Source organism: Myotis nattereri (genome assembly GCF_964212035.1).
Source record: "Myotis nattereri genome assembly, chromosome: 5".
In the NCBI taxonomy this organism is placed as follows: Eukaryota; Metazoa; Chordata; class Mammalia; order Chiroptera; family Vespertilionidae; genus Myotis; species Myotis nattereri.
In genome coordinates this window covers 39,552,234-39,572,669 of record NC_138080.1, presented here as the reverse complement: position 1 = coordinate 39,572,669, position 20,436 = coordinate 39,552,234, and the positions used below count along the sequence as shown (strand labels likewise).

The window sequence follows — 20,436 nt, the reverse complement described above, 5'->3', positions numbered from 1 at the left end:
AATACCTTCAACTGGGAAAAATTAAAGATAAAAATGGCCTTGCTATATTTGCGCCATCATCAGAATCCAAGGGATTCTTTTTACTTTTCAGAGTTCAAGAGATTTTTTTTTCTTAAATTCTCTTAATTACTGAATTTTTTAAGTTTAAAATATTATTAAGAAATTTTCTATTAAGCAAGAGATGCTTGGTTTGGACTAATGAACTGGATGATGGATAAATTGCTATCAAAGAGCAGAGGGTCTGCAGAATATACATTTGCATTGTAAGGCACAAAAGCATTTTCTAGACCAACATAAACTTGCACCTCCCACTTCTCTGTCACATGTATCTATCACATCTCTTTGGGGTGACCTGAAATTTTATTACCCCATTTTCAATTTTTAAGTTATCTGTCATTCTGAAGGATATAATTGGAATGCAGCCCTGTCGGCTTTGTCTAGAAACCATGGCAACAGTGCTGGAAGTTCAGGACTAAATTGCCCTAGGTTGTTTGGTTGGAATGACAGCTTCTTTGGTGACAGCTATGTCTTACAGGGTCCCATTTTAGACATATCCCTCCACTCTTCACACTATTGTGTGATGACCTTGGGGTTCCTGTCATTCCTTTTTAGTATTTTTAACATGTGGAGGACAAACTTAAACAGCATAGGTAGAATGTGCCTTGAAGCAAGAAGAATTTTCTTCATGTGCAAAGAATCAAAAAACTTGTACACAATACCTTGGTTAAATGATACTATATGATACCATTTACAATTAAAGAGAAAAATCAAATATCTGAGTTTTTTGGCATGGTCCATAAATTGTGATTGGTTTTACAGGGTGAAGCACTGTAAGATATAAACTGGTCGACACTTAAGGTTTGGGAAATATGTATGGACAGCTGAGAGTCCGTTAGTGTGTTTCACTCCATAATATAGAAAGTATTTGAAGTCTAGAACTTAAAAGCTCTAATTAAAAAGGTTTCTGTCTATGGTTGATATCAGACTTCTTAGCTAGCTGTTTACTTTTCAACCAAATAATTATTTCACCAAAGATGATGATAAGATTCCATCGCTGAATAAAAGTGTTTCCAGAAAGCTCTGCTTTATATAAAGGGCTTAGTTTTGGGTCAAACAATATTTGGTTAAAAGTGCTTCACAATTCTATTCCTCTCTAAACATCTTCCCTTCCTTTTTCTAACATCTGATTAGATGAGTAGATTTCATGCCATAATATATAAGCCAATGGTATAATTTTCAGGAATAGGTTGAGGAAACGATGTCTCCAGAGAAATGATCTGTCTGCACTGTGCCAGTTGTTAGTATCCTATATAATAAAAATATACTATGTAAATTGTTCCCTTGACTGGGAGTTTGTCCAGGAGTTCGACCAGGGGGCCAGGGGAAGGGAGGGAGGCCCCAGCCAGCAGCCGGCAGCCACTAGAGACTCTACCAGTGCATGAATTTTGTGCACTGGTCCTCTAGTGTTTCAATATGAGTCTGAACTCCTAGATGGCCCTAAATTATCCAGCTGTCCTTCAAATGTTTCTAAGTAAGCCAGCTGCTTCAGAGGAGAAAGAAATCTTAAGTCATTCAATAAGCTTTAATTGAGCATCTAATTTGTGCAGGCATTGTTCCAGGTTCTCAATTTGGAGTTGCACCAGGAAACCAAGACAGACTGAACAGTGTGGCATAAAAGAGATAACGCCCATCTTTAAATATTGTCTGCCATTTAAGTTGCCAAATTAATGTTAAAATCATTAGGAGTCTGTGATTTTCCAGAGTGTGTTTTCACATCCATTCCCCAAAGATAAAAGTCCAAATGTCAGGATTTTCAAAAGATCTGTCCTTCGAGCGCCAAAAACTCTTCTCAGAAAATAAAGGTGAGCAAAAACCACTCATTAAGCACCATCAAATTTAGACTGAAGCCCAGGGGCAGACTGACTCTATTCCATAGAATTCTCTGGCATGGGACATAAAGTTTAGATCTAGGTAGAAGAGCAAAAATCTGGTTTGGGCTGCCCTCTTTTAGCCCCAGGAGCTTATCAGTATGGTCCCACGTTGATCCAGTACTTCTTGGGCCATTTCATAGTCCAGGAAGAATTCTTGATCACCAGCCTTAGCTGGACAGAATGTTCGAGGCCCCAGATGAGATTAGTATGGGGACCTTATGTCCTACAGTGAATCTACCGAAGCTGGTAGCTCCACACAGCCTATTTCAAAAACCATTCTTAAGGAATTATAACACACTATGTAATCACCTTTGTTTTGTGCTGTTGTCCTTTCCATGTATTGAGCTTAAGATTCAAACATTTAAGGAAACATTAACTTACTTTTCACATCTTTTAGTCCTTATCAGTCATTAAGTCATTCAGCAGACATTTATTTGACAACAATGTGCCAACTCTAGGCTAAACTCTTGAGATATAAAGATAAATGTGAGAAGATTCTTGCTGTGGACGAGCTTACTCTGCAGTAGCAGTTTAAAAATTAATTTGTTTTATTTTCCCCTCCTACAACTTCACAGTCACCACTAATTACCACACAAATTAAATGAACACACTGAATCAAAAATCATGAAACTTTCCATCAATTACTTGCCTCACCTATGTGTCTCAATTCACACTGCAAACCAATTTAACTACTGTATTCCCTTTCTTCCCCAAAGATAGAAATTCATGCTTCCATTGCTGTGCCTACTTATTGCATAGATTTTAACCAACCAGTCAGACTTTGTTCTGTTGCCAAGAAATTTGTTTATCCTCTCTATAAATATTAATCAGAAACCTTTACCATGAGTCCTTGTGCCATGCAAGCTAGACTCTGCACAAAAAATTCCAAAGAAGCCCAGTAGAAACCATTGGATCAAGGACAACTAAGATGAGTATTTCTCCCATTAAACATGTAAAGAGCAATAAAAGCAACAAAAAAACTACATTAAGAATTTCCTCTAAAGTAAAACATAAATGTACTTTTATTCAGTTTTCTAATGAAAGAGGTAAAGGTTTTTCCCTCTGCTTATGGGTCCACTGTCTGGACTAAAGTAGGGGAGCATTGCCCAGCCAGTGTGGCTCAATAGTTGAGTGGCAACCCAGGGACCAAGAGGTCACAGTTCAATTCCCGGTTAAGGCACATGCCTGGGTTTCGAGCTAGATCCCCAGTAGGGAGCATGCAGGAGGCAGCCAGCCCATCAATGTTTTTCTTTCATCGATGTTTCTGTCTCTCTATCCCTTACCCTTCTTCCATCTCTAAAAATCAATAAAAACATATTTTTAAAGTGGGGGAGCATAAATCATTCCCATATCGCATTCACTATGAATTCCAGTTTGGGTTCTTTTAAATTAGAATAAGAACTAAAGACGTTTTGAAGCTATCTTAATGCAGTAATAGAAGCCTTCTGGTTTTAAATGATTTCATCCAACCTTTTTTTTGTTACTTCGCCCACATCTAATTTGACAGCAATTTCTTAACAACAACTCAATCCTTTCCAACTCCTGGAATTAGTTTTGACATGACCAACAATTCTTTCTCTTTTCATAACCGTACTTCATCAGCTTAAGTGGTATTCAATTAAATTACATGATTACAATTTTTGAAAACTAGCATAATCGCATTTGGAAAGAAACGAACTCACTGTCTCTGAGGTAAGCGTGTAACTTAACTATTGCGAGCAAAAGATTCCAGCTTCACTATAATAGGAACACAATTCAATGTTTACAGGAGGACTAGGGAGTGATGGTTAATACATTAAATTGATTGAACAGAGAGTCAGTCCTTGCTGTCAAAAGGTTTCAGTCTAATGAGAGATGGGAAACGTTCAGAGGTGGGTGCACTGCCGAGTTGGCAAGGAGGCCAGTTCCCCCCTCTTTCAGATCAGGTCTGGGTGTGGCTCTCCTTTCTGGTCCTCACCCCTACCCAGGTGCCCCAGTTCCCTGACCTTTGTCAGGGGGCTTACAGGGACCCAGGGTTTTGAATGAGCAGGGTGTTACAGTGAAGGGTCAGGGGAGGGGCTGGGGGGGAGGGAGTCAGCCTCAGTGCCCTTCCCTTGTCTCCTCCACTCTGCACCCTGGTCTACAGACCATTTCCAACACTTTTGCTTTTTAGTTGTCACATCTTCTCCCTTCTTCCAGGCCCAATCCTGTGTCGTCTCTAAAGTGAAGAACAAAGATCAGTCCTAAAAGAAGCCTCTGGGGTTTCTTTGAAAACTTGCTTCTATTTTGGTGTGGCTGGGGAAGAAAATGCTCGATAGAAGATGGAAAACACACTGAGCATAACAAAACGAATGTTTCCATTTGTAATCCTGCCACACACAATTAAGCCTATACAGCTTAAAGGGGCTAACCTAAGACTGAGATTTTAATAGACAGGTTGTTTATTTTCTAGCCCTTTATGACTCATAATTTCTGTTTCCTCTGGAACTTATAAAATCTTTACATAGAGCTCCCTGTGTCCCAAACCTCCGGGCATTCTATTCTTCCTCTGGTGGAAATAACTATTATTTGGTCCCCTAACAAGAACAAGTAATGAGTTAGCACTTAAAGGTCATTGAATTTAACTCCTTATCCCTTTCAACACTAATGCAACGTAAAAATATAATTTCTACTTTATAATTGGCAAAGACAGGCTTTAACTTAGTTAATATCAAAGCCACAGTTAGAATTTGGGTTTTCTCTCAAAACCATTAGTCTAATTTCCCTTAGCTGGAAAAATGGAATTTGTGCCCTTGGTGAAAAAGTGGCTACTGTCACTCTCTGAAACGACTTTAAAAAGGAAACGTAGTTCTTCCTATCTGATTTTTATTAAATATGAAGGCTGACAACTCTTGTTATGATTTCCTGTAAAATTTAATTTTTACTATCTTCAATATGCACTGATTACTCAATAAGAATTGAATATACACAATAGGGACTAATCATTGAAGACATCATGTTCACTTCTTAATCATACAAGAAAATCATCACATCAATCTCACATCAATGTGAGATTGTCATTGCTCAGTAAACCAAATATTCTTGAGCTTAACCTCAATGTGAAGCATCTCAAGAATAAACATGGGTTTTATTTATTGGTACTTAGAAAATCAGAAATAATAAGCCCACAATATTAGTTAAATTTAAAGTTTCCTACGTGGTACATGGCCATCAAAAAAAAAAAAAGATTTAAGTATAGTTATAGTTCAACAATTGAGTGTTAAATAATTACAATATATTAAGAGTTTTAAAATGGAAAAGTAGTACCTTCTCTTAGAGATCACTCAAAACAGACAGGAGCTGAAACCGGTTTGGCTCAGTGGATGGAGCGTCGGCCTGCGGACTGGGGGGTCCCAGGTTCGATTCCGGTCAAGGGCATGTGCCTGGGTTGCGGGCATATCCCCAGTGGGAGGCAGCTGATCGATGTTTCTCTCTCATCGATGTTTCTAACTCTCTGTCTCTCTCCCTTCCTCTCTGTAAAAAATCAATAAAATGTATTTTTTTTAAAAAAGGAAAAAAAAAACAGACAGGAGAATATAAAACAGGAAAAACAAAAACTATATCCTTGACAAATTACCATACATTTTACCCCTATCCACAATGTATAAAGATGGTTATCAATGCAGTAAAGGTAGATTCAACGATGTTACAGGAACATGGGAAGATGGAATGATCACAGCTACAACTCTTACTTGTAGTCAGCAGACATCCATTTTCCAAGTAATTGGCACAACATAAGGGGAAAATCTATAAACACTTATTTGAAATAATAGCAACATGTGTGATTGCTGGTGGCCAGAGCTCCCTGGATTGAGTTTGGCACACAAGAGAAACATCAAATGGGAGTTTGGGGACAGTTCCAAAAGAAATATTACCCAAATCAGCCATATCTGCAGGAAGCAGCTATTAGTGAGGCAGACTGGAGGAAAGATACTCGATATTGTGAGCAGCCCTGCAACAGCCAATCCCTAGTGGATGCAGAAAATATAGGTTAAACTAATTTACTTTTACACAAATGTTGTGTTATAGGGTGACTACCTGCTATAAGTGGTAAGAATTCACCCTATTCAGAGATGAAAAATAATATTTTTTAAAGAAAGTAGCATATAAAAATAGTATAAGAAAAAAGGAAGGATCAGGGGGGAAAAATGAAGAAACATCACCAAAAATAAATGTTACTACGTGGTTATAAATTTCCTTGAAAATAATAATGAAGTTATTGACTTTGTAAAAAAATATGAAATGCTGAACTTTCATCAAAAGACAAGATAAGGCAGTGAAAAAGAGTGGCAGTGGGATATAATGAAAAAGAAACAGAAAAAGGACATTCTTTCTCCGTTGTGTCTCTAATATCAGAAAAGAAAAATATCTTTCAAATTAGTTATAAAACTAGCATAATATTAATAGCAAATTCTGCCCAGTATAGCACAAAAGGATTTCAAACATAGATATGTTTTACTTGTAAATACTAAGATTAAAGAATAATAAAAGGTTACACAATAGAACAACTTTTCAAAGACTAATTATCCCAAAATAAGTTCAGCTTTCAAGGATATATTTCAACATTGAGATATATAACATAACATATTAACATAATTCACGTTAATAATAAATTTGAACAGTTATGGTCATTGCCATTGGTAAAGTAAAGGCATTTGATAAACTTTGCAATCTACTTTGAGCAAAATAATTAGCATGATTAAAATATTACTATGTATTCGTATAAAGGATATTTCTCAACTCAAAAGCCATCAGCTAGGTTAATGAGAAAAGTCTAGGAATTTTTCCATTAAATTATTATTCTGGAAATAGGAGGTAATTCAGTTAGACAAGAGATAATGTAAGAGAGAAAGAAGTTGGAAAGAGGAGGAAAAGTTTTCATTAATTGCAAACAATATCAACATATACCTACCTGAACAACACAGGGAACCTACTGGAAAACTATAAACAATGAGATATTGAGTTAGTTGCCTTGGCAAAATGTGTGTGTGTGTGTGTGTGTGTGTGTGTAAATATGTAGAAAGCAATAGCCTTTATACTTACAAATAACAACCCCAAAGAAGATACCATTCACAATAGTAGGGAAAAAACAGCTAGGAATAAATTTAAGAAATGTCCTAGACCTCATGAAGAACAGTTAAAATGCTACTGAGGGACACACAAAAAGACGAGCACATGAAAATTTAGAAAGAAGATAATTCTCCCTAAGCATACTCATAAATTTAATGCAATAAAAGTGGTAACATGAAATTTGGACTGGGAGGGAGCTAGACAAGGAAGGGCTTCTAGTTCATACGGCAAACCGGGTAAATAGAACAACAAGTTTTAATTAATAAGCATTCTCCACGTTCTCCTTAGTTGTCTGAAAATACAAAAACCGCATAGGAAGCTTAACTCATACTCCTAAAATGGTTTATCTGCCTCTCCAGAAGGGTACAACTCCATCTCATTTTACAAGTACAGTATACTCTTTTTCCCTTAAGCCATCTCTCTATTAACTATCAGGATAGTTTGTTCAAAAGGTTTTGTTAGAAATAAATTCAGCCTTATAAAATGTGCCCATTAGAAATCCTTTCTTATGCCAAGAATGTTTCTAAAATATTTTATATAGCTTCTCATTGCTTTTCTGAGACAGCTATATTAGAGACCACCTCTTACTTCTGAGCATGCCAAGCACCTCAAAGTGCAGTTGCATTTTGTATCTAAAATGTGACAGAAGCCTTTTTATGGCACACCATATACCTTCAGATACACAAGGAAATATCTGAAGTTGCTCCTATGGGTTTTTCCCCCTGCAATATTTAGCCTAGGTGACATAAAAATAACCATTTTAATTCAGCATGCTCAGAATTGATCTTCCAAAAAAAATATTAAAATGACTCTAAACTCATTCAGAAACTCAAAGATAAACAGAAACAGCTGCTAAATGTCTCACCAGCCAGTCTGAGATTCATTTCAATTACCCAACAAAAGGTACCTCAGGTGTAACAGAGCATTTTCAAGTTCAATTTTATGTCCATTAGATAGAAGCCTAGCGGCAAGTCTGGATTCCTCCCAGTTGCTACTTCCTTTATGCCTGATGACGTTTTCCTAATTCCTTGTTAAATTTTATTTTAGCTTTTATAGATAGTTGTAAAGTGAGCAAAATATAATAATTTATACAGCATTCGGTACCTGTGTTAAGATTAATTTGACTTCCTATTGAAATCCTTTTCTAACATTGAGAGTTTTTTTCAAATTGTTACATTTTTCTAGTTGTCATTTTTCTCTAACAAGGGAAATGAAAGCTAATACAATTACTCTAATGCTTCTAGTGTGTAAATTTATATAAAGCAAGTCAGCCCCCAACTCAAAAGATGTTTGTATAGAAAGTTACCAAAAAACTCTCTATACAATTGTCAAGCCCTTCACCCATATCTCAATGACAATACTATAGAAAGCCTCAAGGTATATATACACATTATCTGTAGAGGTATAAGGATTTGATTTTTACACTATACATCAAGGTCAACAACCTACAATACACAAGGCTCACATATGTTGACCCCATAATTTCCTTCTTCTCCCCAAATTGTGAGAGTGACAGTTGAGAATACAATCCCTACCTCCCCCTGACATAATTCACAAACTTGCATGTATTCATAGGCCTGACCCAGCAGGGGCAAACTACGGCCCGCGGGCCTTATCCGGCCCATTTGAAATGAATAAAACTAAAAAAAAAAAAAAAGACCATACCCTTTTATGTAATGATGTTTACTTTGAATTTATATTAGTTCACACAAACACTCCATCCATGCTTTTGTTCCGGCCCTCCGGTCCAGTTTAAGAACCCATTGTGGCCCTCGAGTCAAAAAGTTTGCCCACCCCTGGCCTGACCCCTCTCCGAGAGGTTAACGTGTGGATTTACAGCAGCCACTTCATATTGCCCCCAACATACCAGGAGAATGAAAGTAGTCCTGCAGGTAGACTATATCATATGGCCACTGTTCTTCAGCACCTATTGTGTGCCCTTTAACGGTGCTGTGTATTACTTAACGTCCTGCTTACAACCCCCTTATGAAGGAGACACATTACTACAACTTTACAGAAGATGAAAATAAGATGTAGAAAAAGGTAGTAACCTTCCCAAATCAAACTCTGATTCAAAGTGTTCTTTCCATCATGAAAGTATATCCACTTCTCCTCAAGATAAAAAATAACATGTAAATGCCATTATGGACTTTTGTTGCATTTATATCTCTACTTTGATAAAATTTCTTTGTATTTAATGTTGCTAAAACGAAATAATTGACTAGCCAGCTGCGTTGGCTCAGTAGTTGAGCATTGACCCATGAACCAAGAGATCATGGTTCAATTCACATTCAGGGTATATATATATATATATATATATATATATATATATATATAATCACTTATGGATTTGAACATTTTAATAGTGCTTCTTTAGGTAAAATATTATGGTTAAGGACAGTTAACTCATTATTTTACAGTTTAGAAGGTGCATTAGAGGCAAAGTGTTTGCTTTTTACTATTGTTTCCACATTTTGTGTGTAATTGCTTAAATTTCTGGATTCACCATCTGCTAAAAATAAATAAATATATATATATATATTTCTTTTCCAGGCCCACTCTAATCACTGTTTTAAAATCACTATTTTTAAGGCTGCTTGGCGTTGCTGCAAATACAAACACTGCCTGTAAAAGTAGTGATCATCTGATCAAGGTCCACTCTGAAGTTCTGCTATTCCCCACCCAGACCTCTCAAAGCTCATTAAATGCAAAATACTTTGGGCAGGATTTTTTTTTATATACTGACATAATAGAGCATTTCTCACTTTGAAACAATCCTAAGCCGATGGCTCGAGAATCAAGAGCTTTTCCCCGAGACTAGAAACCACCATATCCTTAATGAAGATGGGGATGTATTGCCCAATTGCTGCTTGTATTATGTGCCGATCCATAAATAGAAAAGGGAGTCAGGAAAGGTCAAACTAAACTTTTATTTTTCTCTCCTGACCTCAAAGAATAATCTGAAAACCCAGGTTTGTGAGCAGAAAGCAAAGCCATGGTGTGGGGGTATAACTTCTCATTGTGACCCTTGTTAGATCAAGTCAGGCCAAAGGTGCAGCAGTATTACACGTGGCCGGGAAAAGCAGCTTATGCCAGGCATGGCCCTTTCCAGTGTCTACAATCCAAAGGTTAGCAATTAATATTTTAATTTCCAGAGAGATGGTGACATGGTTGTTTATCTAGTCTTAAGAAGTTTTTCGAAGTAGGGTGATGAGAACTGAGTGCCAGGTGAGAGGGTGTCTGGGCCGAAAGGACCTGGAGCTAAGACTTGAAGGAAGTGAGAGTTAGTCATGTGTCTGGAAGCAAATCCCAGATAGAAGGAACAAACGCCCGAAGGTGGGAGGGTGCCTGGCATGTTGGAGGAACAGAAAAGATCACAGAATAGCTTGAGCAGAGAGAGAAAGGGGTATAAAGTAGGAAATAAAATTAGAGAGACAGCAGGTTTTGGAAATGAATACAGCAGTAAATGTTTTTGAGAATTTATATAATCATTTCCATATAGTATATTACGTTTCGTCTCATACCTGATAAAAATGTCTTCTTAGTATCCTGGCAATAAATTTCCTATTGAAACTAATTTCATATTCTGTGTGACTGGTATAATTGTATGATTCCATTCAATTTAACATTCTCTATGTCTAAATTCCAGTCTGTGACTGATATTGAAAGTGATTTTAAAAATAAGGCAAGCATTCAATTATTCAGTCAATTTGAACTACACTATAAAAAAATGCTCTGTGCTCAATCATGGGTAAGATAACATTGCTTTAAAATATTTACATTGTCAAAATAAGACACAGCATTTATAAATCTAATACATTTCTCCAAGAATTGGATATTTAAGTATGACAATGCCATAGACTTTGTTTAGAATATCATCACATTACACTAACAGGAATTGTCTTTTTAAAATATGAACCACATCTTTTAGAATCTGTAGGATTTGATAAATGCCACAACAGTTATGCTTTTCAAGAGAACAATGTTCCCACAGTGTTACCCAAACACATCTCTCTGGTGTGTCAGGATATGAATGATTCTACTGAAATAGGCATTGTTATTGGAAGACTAAAGAAAGATAAAAATGTGCATGGCGATATCCTTGGTATAGAAACCAAAACAACTCTGCAATTAGGAACAATTGATTTGGTGAGCTTATGGTGAAAAGCAAGTTGGCCCTGAGGTTGTAAGAAGCAACATTAAATTGGAAAGGCCATAGAGCCCTTGCATAAGTGGGACTACAAGTATAATTGAAACAAGAGGTGATCATATTCAACCACTCAACAAGTATCTATTGACTATCTATTATGTGCTAAGCCCTTCACTAGTAGCTGGAGATATAATAATGAATGAAATAGTCATGGAAATTATAGCCTAGTGAGGGGAGACAAACACTAAGCACATCATTACACTAATGACTTGTGTGACGATTACACACAAATAAATCACTTAATTACGATTGTCATAAGTACTGTCTCCATTTGAATGAAAACTCCATGTGCTCAGAACTTTGAATTGGTCACAGATTATAGCTCCAGCCTGGTGACTAATGCCTAGCACATACTAAGCACTCACTGCACACTTGTTGACTCAATTGACTGTGGGAAAGTACATGATGAAAACAGAGTATAAAGCAAAAGTCCCAACAAAATCTAGGGCTCAGTTGTGATGGTGAAGCTGAAATCTGTAAAATAAATCGGAAAGAAGGGTGGAGGGAGAATTTCTTTAGAGAACAATTTATGGCAGCAAGCCCTGAGGAGGGAAATTTGGTGCTTCCCAAAGAATTAAAAATAGCCCAGTGGAGGGTGATGGAGAAATGCATAATGAAAGGCCAGATAATACAAGGCCCTGGAAACATTATGGAGGAGTTGTAACGTTACCCCAACAGCAATAGAAAACCACTGAAGGATTTTCAATGGAGACATGATATACTCACATTTATGCGTTTAAGTGATCATAGTGGCAGTATGGAGTAACACATTGCAGGATTCCATAGTTCTTTTAACACTGAATTTAGCATTTAAAAAATCTGCCCATAAATTCCTGAATTTGACTTGGAAATAAAGAAAAATTTCTGATGGGAATAATTTAAGAATTAGGAGCAGGTTGTTGATCTAAGACATGAATTTTGATTCATTGGAGACTGTGATAGGCAGAATTCTAAGATGAACCTCTTCCTTGTTTAACTTTCAGGATTACGTTACATTACAGGGAAAAGGAGATTTGGCAAATGTAATTAGATTACTCATCAGTTCTCTTTAGGATAGAATGACGATCCTGGTGAACCTAACCTAAGCACACGAGCCCTTTAAAAGCAAAGAAGTTTCTCAGGCTGGTAATGAAAGAAGGCATAGAGATTTTAAGTGTAAATGAGGATTCTATATGAGGGAGGTTAACTGTTGCTAAGACGGAGGGTTCATGTCTGGCCAACATGGCTCAGTGATTGAGTGTCAACCCATTAACTATGAGGTTTTGGTTCGATTTCCAGTCAGGGTTGTGGGCTCAATCCCCAGTGTGGGCTGTGCCGAAGGCAGCTGATCAATGATTCTCTCTCATCATTGATGTTTCTATCTCTCTCTTTCTCTCCCTTTCTCTCTGAAATCAATAAAAATATGTTTTTTAAAAAAGACAGAGGGTTCTTGGGTCAAGGACCTAAAAATGGGGTCTCAGTCCAACACTGCAAGGAACTCAATTCTCCCAACAATCCAAATGAGCCCTGAAGCTAATTCTTCCCCAGAGTCTCCAGAGAAGAGCTCATCCCAGCTGCCACCTAGACTTCGGCCTTGTGAGACTCTGGGCAGAGCCCTCAGCCAAGCCCTCATGGACTTCTGACTCACAGAACTGTGAGATCGTAATTGAGTATTGTTTAAAGCCATTAATTGTGTGGTGCTTTATCTTACACCAAGGAATCTTTAAAAGCTGTATTTGAGTGACCCTCTGAAAGAATTCATTAGAATTTCATGTCTGTGCATCTATTGGGTTATTTTGCCATATCTTAAAAAGGAAGGCAAGGCAATGATGATTTGTTTAATTTTCTGTTGTGGCAGTTCTCACCCTGGAGAATACTCTCATAAGAAGTACTAAGTCCATTTCTTCCTATGACAAAAAAAAAAAAAAAAGAAAAGAAAGAAAGAAAGAAAGACTAAGACCAGAAAATGTAAGACCTTGCTCCTGGCCTTGGCCCTACATCGTGCTCTTATTTGTCACCATTCCCTATTCCTACAGGAGAGACTACCAACCTCTATCACCTAATGGAAGTAATACAGTCACCTTTTTCATGAAAAATAAATGCCTGTTCTAACCTGTTACTATCTCCAACTGTAGACGAAGGCTTCTTTGCCTTGACATTTTCTTAACTTTGACCAATAAGAACTGACATTTTATTACACACATGACTATCTAACATTCTCTGCCCTCCCATTATCCACTCCTTTGGCTGTGGTCAAATTCTTTCAAATTTTACCTCTTTAAAATGCATAAATAATCAAAGAAAATAATCTCTCAAATGATTACATTCACTGTATACGATTTTCTTTTTTAAAAGATTATTAAAGCTTTCTGCAGTGGCTGTATCATAACCAATGAGGTTTATCTGAGGTGCGATTATTGCTATTAAAAATTATTAGAGTGGACTCACTGCTGTAACAATTCCAAAATCTTGCTAACAAAGTTCTTCTATTGGCCCTGTCACAACTTGGCCCAGCTTGGGAGAGAAGCCTGCTCTGCTCCATCCAGGTTGTCAGGGTCCGAGGCCCCATGTATTTAGTGATGCCACCATCTAACCGGGACCCCTTCTCTGGATCTTCTGTAGTCTGTCAGGCTCTGAGGGAAACAGTAAATCCTGAAGAAGGTAGAAAAGGAAATCCACTCTTAATTATTTTGGCCCAGAGGCAATGTACCTCATTTCTGTTTGCATTCCACTGGCATGAAATAATCATACAGCCCCATCTCATACAGAGGAGCTGGATATTATAAACTAGCAGGAAGATGATTATAACCTATAACCCAAGAAGAAGTAAAAAGAGAAATTGGTGAGACCTAGAGCTGTATCTCCCACAATAAGATAAGATGAGATTGGTGGGTGATCCATAAGTTTTGATTATATGTGTTAGCAGTTCACCTTTATCATGGATTTGGAAATATGTAGTTCCAGTTACTATTGCTGCAAAACAAAGTACCCAAGAATTTAACAACATAAAATAACCATTTTATTAAGCTCATGCATTCTATGGGTCCCAAATTTAGAGAAGGCTCAAAGAGGTATAGCTCATTTCTGCTTCATGATATATGGGGCCTCAGTTGGGTGTAACTCAATAGCTACATATAGAATCACGCAGAGGAATTTTCACTTACATGTCTGGCAGTTGATGCTGGCTGTGCATTAAAACACTGAGGCTATTGACCCCAAGCACCTTCACATGACTTCTCATGTGGCCTAGACTTTCTCACAATGGGGAGGCCTCAAGATTTTTTTACATGGCATCGCAGTTATAAAAACAAGTGCCCCGGAGGATAGGTGGCAGCTACATTGCCTTTCATCACCTAGCCTCACTCACTTCATCTATACTCCCATGGTCTAAAAGTCACAAGCCCACCCAAATTCAAGGAGAAGGAATGTAGACCCACACCTCCATGGGAGGGTACCAAGGTCACATTGTAGAGGAGCATGGGCAATGGGAGGTTTTGTAATATCCAACTGCATTTTTCCACACTCTCCCACATATAGAGTCATTGCATTTCAATGTTTGAGAGGACTTTGTACCTTGTAGAACAGGGGTTAACAAACTATGGCCTACTGCCTGTTTTTGTAAACAAAGTTTTATTAAAATATGGCCACACCTTGTCCTTAGCAGAGTTGCCTGGTTGAAGGAGAAACCATATGACCTAAAAGCCTAAAGCAAAAGTATTTACTATCTGTACCACCACAAACAAAGTTTCCTGACTTTGTAGATAGAATATTGATTAAGCATGTGAACACTGGAGTGATACTACTAGTATTCAAATCTCCATTCTTGTGGTGGACAGTTATGTGGCCTTGGGCAAGTTACTCGGCCATTAGACTGCCATTTTCCCACCTATGTAATTGGGGAAATAGTAAATTCTGTCATTGAGTTGTGAGCTTTAAATGAAAAAGGGCATAGTAAGGATTCATAAATGCTAACTCTTATTATTAGAATTACCTTAAAATGTTAACTAGATCAACTATCCATTCAAAGTTATATGCTTGTCTCCAAAGTGTCATCTACCACTGATTTCAACACATCTTTAATCATTCTGTCTATTAAAAAGTCCTTCCTTCCACGGAGTTGAAATAGACTCTTTATTGCTCTATCCTATTAATCCTTTCTATCTCTTTGAGTTTCTGTAGACCATCTCTTCCAAATATTAGGTCTTTAAATATTTGAAAAAGATTTCTCTGAATTTTGTCTTAGCAAGATTACACATCTCCAGTTCTTTCCATTATTTTTCCTAAAACACAGTTGCATCCTTTACCACTTTGGTAATTCTCTTTAAAAGAGAATATAAAGCATTTACTCAGAAATTAGCATAAGACTTTAGTCAGATAGATCAGGACTCTTACTCCCTAAACTCTTCATATCATGTTGGTGATGTGTGTTTTATGCTGCTTAGTCTTTTCCACCCCATCCTTCTCTGGATGCATTGATTCTTTTAGAAATGGGACAGATTCTTATATTTACCCTTTTTATTAAACTTTAATCTCTCCAGCCTCTCAAGATTTTATGGATGTTGGTACTACAGTTTAGAATGTTAACTGCCCCAACCAGCTTTATATCATCCATACATACTTCTGATGTCTACCCCATCAAGTTAAAATTAATACCATGAGTAGTCCTAACCTAAACCCATTTAGAACAACTGAGTATTGTTGTTGTTGTTGTTGTTCTTTTAAATCCTCACCCGAAGATATGTTTTTTATTGATTTTTAGAGAGAGAAAAAAACATCAATGTGAAAGAGAAACATTGATAGGTTGCCTCCCACGTGCACTCCACAGGGATCAAATCCACAACCTAGGTATGTACCCTGACTGTGAATTGAACCTGCAATCTTTTGGTGTACCATACGATGCTCCATACAACTGAGCCACTTGGCCAGGGCCTTAATATTGTCTTAATAATTGAATTCCCTTTCCCTTGGACTTCCATTCACTCTAATCACTATTTGTTCACCAGTCTTAGATGGGGTGTCATTCCTCTTAATGAGAAAAGTAGGAAGTGAATATAAGCTAAGACATAAACATTTATCTTTCTTCCTTTCAATATTATACTTTAAAACAATCTATGTACCTGTTTTAGTCAGGGTTCTCCAGAAAAATAGAGCCAACAAGATATGCATATATAAAAGGAGAGATTTATTTTAATGAATCAGCTCACACCATTGGGGAAGCTTGGTAAGTCCAAAATCTGTAAGGTAGGCTAGCAGTTTGAAGACCCAGGGAAGAGCTATTGTTCAAGTCCAAAGGCAGATAGCTGGTAGAATTCTTCTTGCTTTGGGGAGGTCAGTCTTTGTTCTATTAAGGCCTTCAACTGATTAGGTAAAATCCATCTCCATTATGAAGGGTAATCTGCTTTATTCAAAGTCTACCAATTTAAATGTTAATCTCATTCAAAAAACACCATTATAAAAATGTATAGAATAATATTTGACCAAATATTTAGGCACTGTAGTGCAGCCAAGTTGACTTATAAAACTAACCATAATAGTATCTAATTCTTTTTAATTTTTTTCTTATATTTGAAATAGCTAAAAATCTAGCCCATATGAAGTCTGCATTTTTGTTTTAATAGTAAGTAGTTCTTTTATAGTAAACTAGAGACCTGGTGCACGAAATTTGTGCATGGGTCGGGGGGGTCTCCTCAGCCCAGCCTGCACCCTCTCCAATCTGGGACCCCTCGGGGATTGGGCCTAAACTGGCAGTCGGACATCCCTCTCATAATCCTGAACTGCTGGCTCCTAATCGCTCACCTGCCTGCCTGCCTGATTGCCCCTCACTGCCTCTGTGTGCCAGCCTGATTGTCCCTAACTGCCCCCCCCTGCTGGCCTGGTTGCCCCTAACTGCCCCCCGCTGCCAGCCAGGTTGCCCCCAACTACCCCCCCACAAGCCTGGTCACACCCAACTGCACCCCACCCCTTTGGCCTGGTTGCCCCTGACCCCCCCCCCCGCCAGCCTGGTCACCTCTTACTGCCCCCACCAACCACCAGCCTGATCGCCCCTCATGGCCCCCCTGCCGGCCTGGTCGCCCCACGCAGTCTGCTTGTTCAGTTGTTTGTTCGCCCCTCACTATTCCTGCTGCCAGCCTGGTTACCCCGCCCAGCCTGCTTGTTCAGTCATTTGGTTGTCCATCACTAACCCCCCTGTCAGCCTGGTCGTAGGCAGCCATTTATGAGAGTGTGGGGGTTAATTTGCATATTATCTCTTATATAGGATAGTCCTTCGTCCTTTTATAGTAAGTAGTCTGTTATATATAAAATCATGATTAAGTATGTGTCTAATTTGTCCTTTTGTAGTAAATAGTCTGTTATATATAAAACCGTTATTAAGTGTGTGTCTAAGTGAGTAGTCATGATAAAATATAACCAATTAATTTTTGTTACTATATATAAGTACAGCATTTTAACATATAACTCAGGCATAATATTTCCTTTTTCCATATCACTAGCCAATTAATTTCTTTACCTAAGAAAAAAATCAAGGGTGTGGAAAATTAGCATGCAGATGTAACTTCAAGCATAGATATGTGTTCCTTAATTCATTAATTTATTTTAAAAATTCCATTTTTTATATTTTAAATTGACATTTAAAATTTAATGTTACTTCTTCAAATGATTTCACAAAGCTTTCAAAACAAATATCTATATAACTAAGATGTGTAAGCATTAAATTTCAGTTCAATGTAATATTTATAATAAAATTCTAGAATAAAAATAATGCCACGATGTCTATGGAAATTAGATCTTACTAAACTAGTATTTTGGCTCTATACTTTTATGAATCTGGGTTTTTGAAAATGTGGTTTTCTTTCTTGGTTAGCTATTTATTATAAAAAGAAATTACTCATTTTGAGACTTTAAGAGATTTTAATACATTTTTGAGTCTTGCTTTTTTGTATGGAATTTTCTGGGTTTCTTTTTTTCATACTTTGAAATTACCTCTCTTTAGGTTTGGATGTGTGGAGGAGAAATGTTCGATGTGCCATGTTCTAGAGTGGGTCATATCTACAGGAAGTACGTCCCTTATAAAGTTCCATCTGGGACCAGCCTGGCAAGAGTGAGTACTTGGGGATCTGAATGAGCTGGGCTTGACATAAGTTCTGTCGGCAGAGGAAGCAACCTTACCCACGGTATAATTTAAGACACAATCTAGCAGAAGCACTAACCAAAATAAAACCTCCACCACACGCCATTCCACTGGGCAGTCTTTAGTATCTAGAGAGTTTCTGTCTTTCTCGGAGCTTTCTTGCCCGGTTCCTTAAAGAAGTGTTAGCGATTATGCTAATTCTTGTTGTTAATCATTTCAAGGCATTTTCACAAACGGGCTATTTAATATCCATCATTACCCTCTGAGGTTGGTATTCTTATCTCTATTTTGTAGATGAGGAAACTGAGGGTAGGCAAAACGGCCTGTTCATGCTCACATGAAGGATAAATAGCACAGGAGGAGTTGAAGCTCAGGTCTTTGGAAGGGAGGTCCAGTACTTTCCTCCCAAGGGGAGCAGAGCAGGAGACATCATAGGTCAGCTGGAGGAAGGGGTAAATAGGAGACGGGAGGGCTGGGTGCCCAAACTCTGCCTTCTCATTTGTAACTAGGATCAGCTCTGCCTAAAGTTTTACCCCAACCTCAAAACTCCAAAATTGACCAAATCCAAGTGGGTTTTTTTTTAGGGAAAAAAATCCTTTTCCTTAGATCAAATGCAAGGATGATTTTGTCTTGGGCCTTATAGAATGCTTTCATCCATGCTTGGGAGGACGTAGTCACCATGCCTTTTGGAAACAATCCTGACAATTTCTGCTTTTCGTGTTACGTTCTTCATAGCTGAGTTAATTTTATTCACCACAATTTGCACCTGCTACTGCTCAAATGTCAAATCTACAAAAAGGGTGTTTTACCACACCCCTTTGCACAATGCTGCCCTGGGAATCAAATCCTGAATTATTCATTTTGGTCCCTTTATTAGTTAGGCTGCAATATATCACTTTTTGGGTCTTTCATAGAAAGCTCAATAAGCTCACATAACAAGTTTTTTAAAAAATATAAACTAGTTCATCAGGATTTATTAGACTATCAACCACACAAAGGCAGTTTCCTCTGTGGTATTTGCTACAATAGTCCCCCCTTCTCCACAGTTTCGCTTTCCAAGGATTCAGTTACTGGTGGTCAACTACAGTTCAAAAATATTAAATGGAAAATTTCAAAAATGAACAATTCATAAGTTTTAAATTGTGCATCATTCTGAGCATCATGACGAAATCTTGTGCGGTCCAGCTTGTCCCCACTGTATGTATATACTAACACCACCCTCACTGGCACAAAACCCCCACAACTCTCACTACCTCACCCTGAGTTATTCACTTACTAGCTGTCCTGGATATCAGATCTACTGTCCTGGTATCAAAGTGCTTGTGTTCAAGTAGCCTTCAGTTTACTTAATAATGCTCCAAAGTGCAACTTGGGTGTGCCAAAGAAAAGCCATAAAGCATATGTCTGTATAGCAAAAAAGATAGTAAACATAAGGTTTGGTGCCATCCCTGGTGTTGGGCATCCACTCGGGCTTTTGGAAGTATCCCCCATGAATAAAGGGGACTATACTCCCAGCACCTAGAGCAAGGCTTGGTAGACTTTCAACAAATATTTGTTGACAGAATTAATTAATCAGGAAAAACTGCAACAAGGAAATACTTACTAAAACTTAAACATTTTAATTAAGTATAATAAAATTTACATTTATAGTGAGTGTTTTTGGGGAAGTAGAATGTTTCCTTATCCCCTTTCTGAGGTTATTTGTCAACAGTGTCCATTTTTCTTTAGCCAAATTTAGCCAAATCCATAATCACTTTTACAGACGTTTGAGTTAGTAATAATGAAATTATATTACATACTCCTTGAAGGGACAAAGTCATATTATTCTTCCCCTCGAAAGATTAATCACATATTAACAACACACACCATTAAGTAGCTATAGAAATATATCATTTAAAGAAAAGCAACCAATCACAAAATTATAAAGTGATCAAAGAAAATGAAAAACAATTCTGATATTTTATGGGAGAATCTCAACTACCAGCTACCCACTACATTATTACTAAATCATCAAAAATGATGAGAGACTTTCAAGATACTTCAAATGCAGAGCCACGTCGACTCAATACTTAGTTCATCTTTCCAGCCTCATTAAAAAG

General features: G+C 37.5%; 1 protein-coding gene across 1 annotated transcript in view; it reads left to right on the top strand.

Annotated features, from left to right (window-relative positions):
• The window catches only part of GALNTL6 (polypeptide N-acetylgalactosaminyltransferase like 6), a 937,179-nt gene that overhangs the window by 839,903 nt on the left and 76,840 nt on the right, over window positions 1-20,436 (top strand). Inside the window, exon 9 of the mRNA XM_081090925.1 lies at window positions 18,200-18,307. Coding sequence (XP_080947051.1) covers window positions 18,200-18,307 — 108 coding nt within the window. The remainder of the gene's footprint in view (window positions 1-18,199; window positions 18,308-20,436) is intronic.